The sequence below is a fragment of the Delphinapterus leucas genome, chromosome 11, assembly GCF_059928025.1.
Source record: "Delphinapterus leucas isolate spDelLeu-1000000601 "Yukka" chromosome 11, BTC_Dleu_Yukka2, whole genome shotgun sequence".
Taxonomy (NCBI): domain Eukaryota; kingdom Metazoa; phylum Chordata; class Mammalia; order Artiodactyla; family Monodontidae; genus Delphinapterus; species Delphinapterus leucas.
The window spans coordinates 43242813-43253521 of record NC_143139.1 but is presented as its reverse complement, the minus strand read 5'-3'; the positions used below and the strand labels follow the sequence as shown (position 1 = coordinate 43253521).

The window sequence follows — 10709 nt, the reverse complement described above, 5'->3', positions numbered from 1 at the left end:
GAAGGGGTCTCTTCTCTGTCTTCAGAATTCGACTCGACCACACACTCACAAGAGCAGCCAGTGATTCTGTGACCCCCCCCTTGCTCTAGTCCAGCTGGGCAGCAGAAGGTCAACAAGAAAGGCCAGACCAGAACCCAGTCTCTACATGGGCCCATCCTGAGTTGCATTCTCTTTGCTCACTTCCACCTCTCTACCCACTTCTCAGTCTTGCTGAAGAAAGGGGGAGGGAAGATGGGATGACATGACGCTGTCAAAGAGGAAGGAGAGGGGGAAGAGGGGCCTCCTGAGCTAGTCAGTTATGAAGTTGTTGGGGGGAGTTTGCTGTAGGCTCAGAAATGGAACCCAACAAGGAGTTTGGGGGGTTTTTGTGTGTGTGTGTTTTGTTTTGTTTTGTTTCAGGTCGATCTAGCTCAAAAAAAGAGACTGGAGATCTAGAAGTCTGAGGGGCAGGAGTGGCTGAAAAGGAGAGTGGAATGAGAAAAGCCGGGGCTCGATCACATGTGGGGAGAGGGGGGCCTGGAAGAAATCGGGGTTAGAGGGGCTGAGATATTAGCATGTCCCACAGGTACTTCAAATCTGGTATAAAACTGAGTTCATTATTTACCTCCTTCCCTAAGCCTGCTATGCTTCCCACATTCCCTATCTCATTGATTAAGAGAACCACCATCCACCTGGAAAACTGGGAGTCTTCCTAGCCTTCCCTCTTCCTAATCCTTTATCTAATGAGTCATTAAATAAATCCTATTTGGGCTTCCCTGGTGGCGCAGTGGTTGAGAGTCCGCCTGCCGATGCAGGGGACAGGGGATCGTACCCCGGTCTGGGAAGATCCCACATGCTGCGGAGCGGCTGGGCCCGTGAGCCATGGCCGCTGAGCCTGCGCGTCTGGAGCCTGTGCTCCGCAACGGGAGAGGCCACGACAGTGAGAGGCCCGCGTACCGCAAAAAAAAATAATAATAATAATAAATCCTATTTGAACTCTTAAAGACCTACGGATCCCGATCATTGTTCTCTATTCCCACAACCGCCGCTCTAACCAGGACCGGCTACATCATTTGTGGGGCCCAGTGCAAAATGAAAAAGCAAAATGTTCAAAAAGGATCTCAAGGCTGACTGCAGAGCATTAACTCAAGCACTGGCCCCTTCTCAGCACAAGGCCCTGTGCGATTACACACGCAGGTAGCATGCCCACCAAACCAGCCCTGGCCCTAACTCAGGCCCTGCCCACCCCTTGTCTGAACCGGTGCCTCTTTACTGGCCTCTCTCCCTTTGGCCTGCAGACTTTCACTCCTTATTCACAACTCTCCAAGTGTAAATCTCCTCCAGGACACAACCCCAGCTCCTCAGCATGGCGCACAAGGCCTTCCTTGATTCTGACCCCACTCACCTCTCCAGGATCTTCCCTCTTGGCCCCTCCTTCACATCCTTTGTTCGCCTCTACCGAAACCTCCGTGACTCTGTGCATCCTGTTCCCTTTATCTAGAACGTCCTTCTGCTTATCCACCCAAAAAACTCCTGTTCATCACTCACAATCCAGTTCAGGTGTCTCTCTGTGAGCCCTTTCCTGATCCCCTCCTTGGCAGTTCACTCCTTTCCTCCAAGTCTCTGATGTACTTCACGGAGCGTCGGCAAACTTTTTCTTAAAGGGCCACATAGCAAATATTTCAGGTTGTATTGGCCAAGAGGTAAAATTGAGGGTATTATGTAGGTACCTACATAGGTAACCTTTTTTTTCTTTTTTTTTTTTTTTTTTTTGCAGTACGCAGGCCTCTCACTGTTGTGGCCTCTCCTGTTGCGGAACACAGGCTCCGGACGCGCAGGCTCAGCGGCCACGGCCCACGGGCCCAGCCGCTCCGCGGCATGTGGGATCTTCCCGGTCCAGGGCACGAACCCTTGTCCCCTGCATCGGCAGGCGGACTCTCAACCACTGCGCCACCAGGGAAGCCCCGGGTAACCATTTTAAAATGAAAGAAAACATTCTTGGCCCATGGCCCATATGAAAATAGATAGTGGGCCAGATTTAGCCCAAAGGCCAAACTTTGCTGACAGCTGCTTCAGAGGACCAATTAGGCCTTTATATATTTACATATCTGTCTCCTCCCCTAGACTACTCACAAGGCCATGCACCATCCCCAGGGTCTAGCTCAGAGTCCAATGCATAGTAGACACTCAATACGTTTTTGGTGAGTGAATGGATGAACGAACCAATGATTGGGAGCCTGAGGCCCTGTGGGGCGGGAAGCCAGAATCCTAGATGCTTCATTTCCCACCTTTCTTCGTCTGAATCCTTTTTCAGATGTGAACCATCTCCAAGTTCTGGAGAGAAGGAAGGCAGTGTTCTCCCAAAACAAACTCAAGGCTTCTGGGGTGCCTAGAGTTGCTCCTAGAACTTGGTCTTGTCCTTTGGCCCCTTGAGAAGTGGCCCAGATACTCTGATGCTCTGTCTCCCTGTCCCAGCAATTCTCAGCAATGATCTTATAGGTGTCCTGCCGTGCAAAGAGAGGAAGGAAACAGAGCTTGGGTTTCAGGAAGGAGAACTGAAGGAGTGATAAGGCTTTGGGGTGAGTAACAGGGAAATTTCAACAGAGAAGCCCAGATTTCACTAGCTAAGGCAAAGTGAGTAGGACCAGAGAGGCAAGGAAGGAAGCAAGGGAGGAAGTGGCTGAGGTTGTGTAACTGGGGAGTTACTTGTTCTTTCCGTCTAGTATAATAGGAGACAGGAGAGCAGAGCATCTCCTGGCTGAAGCCTGACTGCCCACCAGAAAGGACTGCTCTTTGAATGAGTTGGACATCTTCCACCGGAGAGAGATTTGAAGGCTGGGAGACTCAGGTGAGTACTTTGGTGGTGGGTGTACTTTTTACGTTCTCTGTCTCCTCATCTCCCAGGTGGTAAAAACAGAAAAAAACTGAGGCCTGGGGGCTTCCCCGGTGGCGCAGTGGTTGGGAGTCCGCCTGCTGATGCGGGGGACGCAGGTTCGTGCCCCAGTCCGGAGGGATCCCGCATGCCGCGGAGCGGCTAGGCCCGTGAGCCATGGCCGCTGGGCCTGCGTGTCCGGATCCTGTGCTCCGCGGCGGGAGAGGCCGCAACGGTGAGAGGCCCGCGTACCGCAAAAAAAAAAAAAACAAAAGAAAACCTGAGGCCTGGGACTACAGACAGAGGGCACTATTCTCCTGAATACAGAGGAGAGGGGACTCCTGGGTGGTCTTAAGGGACAGGGAAAGAGTTAGAAAGGTCGGAGGGTGCTGGGGTTACTGAGAGTATCTGGATGGATATTGAAAAGGCTGGGAGTTCGGAGTGGACAGAAATTAAAGTTAGATAAAACTTTGGGAAAATCTTTGAAAATGGGAAAGGAAGGGGTTGGGGATCTTGGGATGAAGAGGCCTGTGAATGGCTCAGGAGGCTGGTGAGATCCTGGAGTGGTTCAGATGTTCAGGAGCCCAGAGTTATTCAAGAGATCTAGGGACTTCCCTGGTGGTCCAGTGGCTAAGACTCCACGCTCCCAATGCAGCGGGCCCGGGTTCGATCCCTGGTCAGGGAACTAGATCCCACATGCTGAGACTAAGATTTCGCATGCCCAACTAAAGATCCCACATGCCACAACAAGGTTTCCTGCGTGCTGCAACTAAGACCCAGAGCAGCCAAATAAATAAATAAATAAAATTTCTTTCAAAAAAGAGAAAGATCTAAGTTCAAGGTCAGGTTCTGACTCCCTCGTCCTCTTCCCCCCACCCCACCCCTTTCAGCCTCCATCATGTGGAACACCTCTGATGCCAACTTCTCCTGCTACCATGAGTCGGTGCTGGGCTATCGTTATGTGGCGGTTAGCTGGGGCGTGGTGGTGGCCGTGACAGGCACCGTGGGCAACGTGCTCACCCTGCTGGCCTTGGCCATCCAGCCCAGTCTCCGTACCCGCTTCAACCTGCTCATCGCCAACCTCACAGTGGCCGATCTGCTCTACTGCACCCTTCTCCAGCCCTTCTCTGTGGACACCTACCTCCACCTGCACTGGCGCACTGGTACCACCTTCTGCAGGGTCTTTGGGCTCCTCCTTTTTGCGTCCAACTCTGTCTCCATCCTCACCCTCTGCCTCATCGCCCTGGGACGCTACCTCCTCATCGCCCACCCGAAGCTCTTTCCCCATATTTTCAGTGCCAAGGGCATCGTGCTAGCCCTGGTGAGCACCTGGGTGGTGGGTGTGGCCAGCTTTGCTCCCCTCTGGCCAATCTATGTCTTGGTGCCCGTAGTCTGCACCTGCAGCTTTGATCGCATTCGAGGCCGGCCCTATACCACCATCCTCATGGGCATCTACTTTGTGGTTGGGCTCAGCAGTGTCGGCGTCTTCTATTGCCTCATCCACCGCCAGGTGAAGCGAGCAGCACAGGCGCTGGATCAGTACAAGCTGCGCCAGGCGAGCATCCACTCCAACAACGTGGCTGGGACAGATGAGGCCACGCCTGGTCGTTTCCAGGAGCTAGACAGTGGGCTGGCATCAGGAGGGCACAGCGAGGGGATTTCATCTGAGCCAGTCAGTGCTGCCACCACCCAGACCCTGGAAGGGGACTCATCAACAGTGGGGGACAAGAGCAACAGCAAGGCAGCTAAGCAAAGGGCAGAGAAAAGTCCTCCAGGAGAGCCTGCCAAGGCCAGGACAACTAAAAGAGCCCAGAGAGCTCAGGACTCTCCATCAGAGTTTGGGAAGGTGACTCGGATGTGTTTTGCCGTGTTCCTCTGCTTCTCCCTGAGCTACATCCCTTTCCTGCTGCTCAACATCCTGGATGCCAAGGTCCGGGCTCCCCGGGTTGTCCACATGCTTGCTGCCAACCTCACCTGGCTCAATGGTTGTATCAACCCTGTGCTCTATGCAGCCATGAACCGCCAATTCCGCCAAGCCTATGGCTCCCTCCTAAAACGAGGGCCCCAGAATTTTCGTAGGTTCCATTAGAACTACGTCTCCAGTCACCAGAATCTGGAGATGTCTCCTCCAGAACTAAGGTGGTCAGCTGGTATGAGAGGAGATGAAAGACCTTTGGGAATTTCCACAGACAACCTCTCCCCAAGCCCCAAACCAGGCCTCTCCATCCCTCGCTCAACATTTCAGCCCTAGGCTGCTCAAGGTGCATTATTAATTATTAATAAACAAAATCTGTCCTTTTCACATTCAGGTGTGATCTTTGGGGAAGAAGGAAATAGGCCAGGGTTGGTTTGCAGCTGGAACTTAATAGTTAAGGGTTTGGGGGGACCTAGGTCAGAGCAGGGAGGGGCAGGAAGCAGAAGACCTGGGACACAGCCTTCAGCTGAGGGGTTTTCAGGTATAAAACATGTGAGTTGGTTTAAGAGGATTAGCCTGCCTTTTGCTTAACTTCCCAGAAATGGCCCCCGCCTCTAACTGCTGCTGCCAGGATCCCCCATCACTGCAAACAGGTTTTTTCAGCTCAAAAATGTTTTGAAATCCAGCTTTGATAGCCCCTCCAGTGAGTCCAGCCTCCTGGCCCTTGCCCTATCCAAAGAGAATGGTCACGGGGAAGAACTCCTCGCTCTGTGGAAATGGAGCTGAGCTTAGCTGAGGCAATGGCAGAAGGGTGTTCTAGCTGCCCTAGCAAGGTCACGCTTGTTGGAGCCAATTCACCTGGGTCCTGGCCCCTCCCTTCCCCCAGACTTGCTCTTGTCATCCTGGATTACGAAAGCCGAACAGAGACTCTAGTTAAGAGGGCTCAGGGGGCTTCCCTGGTGGTGCAGTGGTTAAGAATCCACCTTCCAGTGCAGGGGACATGGGTTCGAGCCCTGGTCCGGGAAGATCCCACATGCCGCGGAGCAACTAAGCCCATGCGCCACAACTACTGAGCCTGCGCTCTAGAGCCCGCGAGCCACAACTACTGAGCCCGTGTGCCACAACTACTGAAGCTCGTACGTCTAGAGCTCATGCTCTACAGCAAGAGAAGCCACCTCAATAAGAAGCCCGTTCACCACAACAAAGAATAGCCCCCGCTCACTGCAACAAGAGAAAGCTGCGTGCAGCAACGAAGACCCAATGCAGCCAAAAATAAATAATAAATAATTTTTTTAAAAAAAAAAGAAGGCTCAGGAGCCAAGCTGAGGGGAGAGCCTATCATTCCCTTCCTCCAGTGTAACTGACATCCTGTCACCCATGTGCTTGCGAATGCACATGCACGAATTTAAAGCACCTGTGGCCACCAGGTGACGCTGGTTCTCTGTGTTTCCTTTCTGCCTTCCCTGTTGAGGACAGAAGGTGTCAGCAAGACTGGGAGTCCAGAGATATCACCACCCTCATGGCCAGCAGGGGTGGAGAGCCAGGAATCCGCACCCCTCCCTTTTCCCCAAAGCTTAGGAAGAAAAGTGAAGAATTAGACACTTATTTTTCATGAGATATTTATTGTCTACCTGGTTGGGCTGGGGGGAGCAGGGTGGGCACTGGGGATAGAATGTGAGTCATGTTGCTGGTTGACACTGCTGCGTGCCGTCCCTTCCCTGCCCCCAAGTCCATGGTTTGAGCGAACAAAGTCCAGAGAGATTAAGACAAGGGCAGAAAGAACCATAGTCAGGATGGACAGATTGATACCCTCACATTCAACACACTTCCAGGGCCCAGGAATCCTGCCTCCTAATGAGGAATGTGTGCTTCGGAGTGTCCTCCTCCCGCAAAAATCACAGTAGCCTATACTGAGTCAAATTCAGGTGACTAAGGCAGGGGTCCAGACAGGCGGGGTGAACAGCAGAACCGATAAAGAACATCAGCCTGGGAGTGTAGGGACCAGGGCTCCAAACAAGGCTCTCTGATAATTAGTTCTGTGAACCTGAGCAGGACCCTGGATCATTCTGGACCTCAGGTTTTATAATCTGTACAAAGATGGGGGTGGGGTGCATCCTTATCATGTGCCTTGTGCTGTCCTAAATCCTATAAATATATTATTCTGTGTAATCCTTACAAAATTTACCAAAAAGTATCTATTATAATCTCTTGCTTACTAATGAAAAAAATGAAGCACAAATAGGGTAAGCAATTTGTCTGAAGTCCAAGAGCTAGTAAGTGATATGATCATGATTTGAGGGCCGAAAGTCTGACTTTAGTACCAGCCCACATGTCTAACCACTATAGGACAGCAGCGTTTTTTTGTTTTTTGTTTTTTTGCGGTACGCGGGCCTCTCACTGCTGTGGCCTCTCCCGTTGCGGAGCACAGGCTCCGTATGCGCAGGCTCAGCGGCCATGGCTCACGGGCCCAGCCGCTCCGCGGCATGCGGGATCTTCACGGACCGGGGCACGAACCCGTGTCCCCTACATCGGCAGGCGGACTCTCAACCACCGCGCCACCAGGGAAGCCCACAGCAGCCTTTTTATAACTAGAATCAAGTGACCAGATGATCCCTAAAAATCCTTCCTGCTCAGGCCTAAGATTCTGAAAGTTGAGAGTTCTCTGAAGGGTTGTAAAAGGCTTCACTTTTCATATTCCTTGAAGGCAATTCAAAAGCTTTGGCAAGTAGGAAGGAGCAGCAATAGGGATTGAGGTTAGACCTCAGGAGGGACTTCCCGATCATCAGTCGCTGGGAAAAAATGACTCAGGGAACACGGAAGGAAACCCTGGAGTCTGAGACCAGAGAGGACAGGTCATAGCGAGAAAGATGCGCCCTCCTCTCACCCTCCACAGCCCACACACCCATACCCCACCCCTAATCTCGATAGGCGCTGAGTGAGGTTAAAGAAGAGGAAGATGATCTCTCAGGCTTTTTCTCTCTTGCGGGTGTGCACTGCGCGCGTGTCCCTCGTGGTGCGGAGCTCACGCGTGTCTCGGGGAAGTGTATGCATTTGTCTTGGGGAAGTGGGTCACGGGGGCCCTCCTGAGGGTGTCAGTGTCTGTCTCTCTTTTCTCTTTATCTCTGTCAGTCTCGGGCTCTATCGCGGACTTTCTGACGCTATCTCTCGAGGCTTCTCTTTGTCTCTCTCCATCTGTCCGTCTCTCCTGTAGGTTGTCTTCATCGTTTGTACCTCCGTTATCGCCTTTTTTCTCCCGAGCTTGTTCTCTCCCGCCTGCCCCCCGCCCGCTCTCCCCGCGCCCCCTCCCCGGTCCCTCACCCCGCTGTCGCTCGTCCGCACACTCTCTCTCTTTCGCTGTCTCTTACAGGCAGATTTATGGTCAGCCCAGGGCCTTTCATTGGCCAAGCGCTGACAGGACTTGATTTAACGCTGCCTCTCATTGGCTGAGCTTGACAGGCCGATTTACGAGTCACTCTGTCATTGGCCAAAACGCCTTGGCCCTGATTTATGGCTCGGTGGCGGAGGAGAGGGGGGGCGCCGCTGGGGAATGAGGTTGCCCCTCCCCTCTGCACCGCTTCCGTCTTCCTATCCCCTGCTTTTTCTCCCCTTGCTCTCCCTCCCTTCAAGGAACCGCACTCACTCTACCTGTTCCTCAAGACCTCTCCTCCTCTTTCATCCGTTGGGAGGGGAAAATGGGGCGTGGTGGTGGTAGGAACTGAAGCAGACGAGGAGGTCTGAAGGGGTAAACAGGAGCTGAGGAATCTGAGGGGTAGGATGGGGTAGAGTAGGGAGAGAAGAGGAGATTGGAGAGGGAGAGAGAATCCTGAGCTGAAGAGCGAAGGGGAAACTGAGGGGGCGAAGGGGGTGACCGAGGAATAGGAAGGCTGAGGAGAAAAGGAAGACTGAGGGAGAGAAAGGGTGGGGGGCTCTGAGGAGAAGACGGGAGAGACTGAAAAGAAAGGGCGTGTATGAGGGGGGCAAATGGGCAGAAGCGGGGAGCTCCGGGCACGGAGAGAGACTTTTCTTTTCAAACCTCACTATCCAGACCGAACGAGATGGAAATTTCCTCTTCAGACAACGGTTCTGAAAAGGGGGAGACTTGGAGGAGCAAACACGTAGAGAAAAGCGCAGCAGAGAGGGGAGAGGGGCGCAGGAAAGAACTAGAAGGTAATAGCAAGAAAAGAGAGAGGGAGAAGGATGGAAACTAATGGAGAAGACAGAACTAAGTTTGGTTTTTTATTTGGGGGCGTGAGAAAAGGCTAATCCCTAGAGGAACGATTGAGAGCCACAACTCCTCCTCTCAGTGAGGACCCATAGGCGTCTGCCCGGGGACAAGTCAGACACCACCCCCAGGAGATGTTCTACTTCCTCAAGGCTGCAGTAGGCTCCCCTTCCTACACCTCACTCCTCCCGCTTAAATTTATGAGTTCAGGGCTGGCCTTCAGGAATTAGGAATATTTATGCTTCTTTGAGAGTGAGGTTTGGAAGGTGATATAAATAAGGGGCCATGGAGGGGCTGCAGCGCTGGGCTCCTATTTTTAGCACGGACGCTTTCCCAAGGCCCCCACCCACCAGTTCCCTCTCATTCTGAGCCAGAGAAAGGAGCACTGAGTGAGGTGGCGAATGGCTTTCAGATATCAGAAAGGGCCTTTGACTATCCTGGAGAGCCCCTCAGAGGACTGCAGAGCTTTGCAGCAGAAAGGATTGAAGGCAGATGGGGGAGGAGCTTTCCAATCATCCTGGCATTCTTATCACCCCTCCTTGAGTGCAGTTACAGCATTTCTGCAGAAGACGGAGAGAAATGGGGAGAAGCCAGTTTCCCCTCTGCCCCCCTAAACTCAGTTGCTGAGGAATAAGGGAGAGGAGCCAGGAAATTCAGAGGCAGGTTTCTCTGGCTTGTCACCTTGCTCACGGGGAGAGGAAGATTTGAAATCCTCCACCACCCCACAGACCACAGCCTGGGTCCCTGGGAAAGGAGGCTGGGAGTGCAGGGCTCAGGGCATCTCCTAGGAGTCTAAGCCCCCAACCTGTCCACCCCCACTGCTGGCTGGGAATTAAAAACAGCCAGTAGTTCACGATACCCCTGGGCCTCCAGGAAATGAGGGAGGGAGAGAGGATCTGTCCTGTGAGTCCACATGACTTCTCCAGCCCTCAGCTCCAGGAGCCGTGTCTGTGACTCCCAGCCCAACCAGAGGGCTTGCTCTGGCTTGGGGAGGTAGTGAACAAAGAGGGGGTCCATGATATAGGGGGACCTAAAGAGAACAGAGGGAGGTGGGGAAGAGCTGCCCCCTCCGTCCACACGCACACTGTGCCTCCCATCCACTGTGGCCTCAGCAACGATGGCCACAGCACACACGCCACAGCACACACGCCGGACTGTGCTTCCTGGAGTGGGAGAAGGGAGGGAGAGAAAGGTCTAGACTGGCGCTTTAAGAGCCACTTAGGGTCAGAGAGCCTGGGCTACAGAGAGGGGAAGGAGCTGATGTCAGAAGACGGATGGGCAGCAAGATGGGGATTGATGCTAATGGGGGAGTTAAAGCTAAGTACCCAGACACGCAGAGGGCAGAACTGCAGATCTGTCTTCCTCATGCTCACCCCCTCCCCAAACCAGTGCTGTAAATCTGCCTTCTCAATTGGGGGAAGAGGGAGCGAGGAAAAACGAGATGCTCACTTCTCCCTTTTCCTGTTTTTTTCCTTACCCTGTGCAAATCCCCACCCCACCCCCAGTTCTTTTGTCCTCTCCCAGTCTCTCCTCCCAACCCGTGAATGCTTCCCACTGAAATTTCCAATTTTTGGCTTTCCATCAAGAATTGAGGGAATGGTTTCAGCTTGCAGAAGAGCCTAAAAAGAAACCATGAGAAGGTCTCCCTCATCAGCCCCTGGGTGGGAATGGGTTGGTGGGATTGTGGTGAGAGGCTGATAGACAGGAAGCTCCCACTTGCC

General features: G+C 53.0%; 1 protein-coding gene across 2 annotated transcripts; it reads left to right on the top strand.

The window, feature by feature from the left end:
* Positions 1 to 2573: 2573 nt before the first annotated feature.
* On the top strand, positions 2574 to 5153 carry GPR84 (G protein-coupled receptor 84). 2 transcript variants are annotated; one of them, XM_022571983.3, is made up of 2 exons: positions 2574 to 2827; positions 3742 to 5153. In XM_022571983.3, the coding sequence occupies exon 2, from the start codon at positions 3750 to 3752 to the stop codon at positions 4938 to 4940; it is 1191 nt and encodes a 396-aa protein (XP_022427691.1). In that variant the 5' UTR covers positions 2574 to 2827; positions 3742 to 3749; the 3' UTR covers positions 4941 to 5153. The 2 variants fall into 2 exon arrangements, with proteins under 2 accessions (XP_022427691.1, XP_022427692.2); XM_022571984.3 differs by lacking the exon at positions 2574 to 2827 and adding an exon at positions 2845 to 3086.
* Positions 5154 to 10709: the final 5556 nt, after the last annotated feature.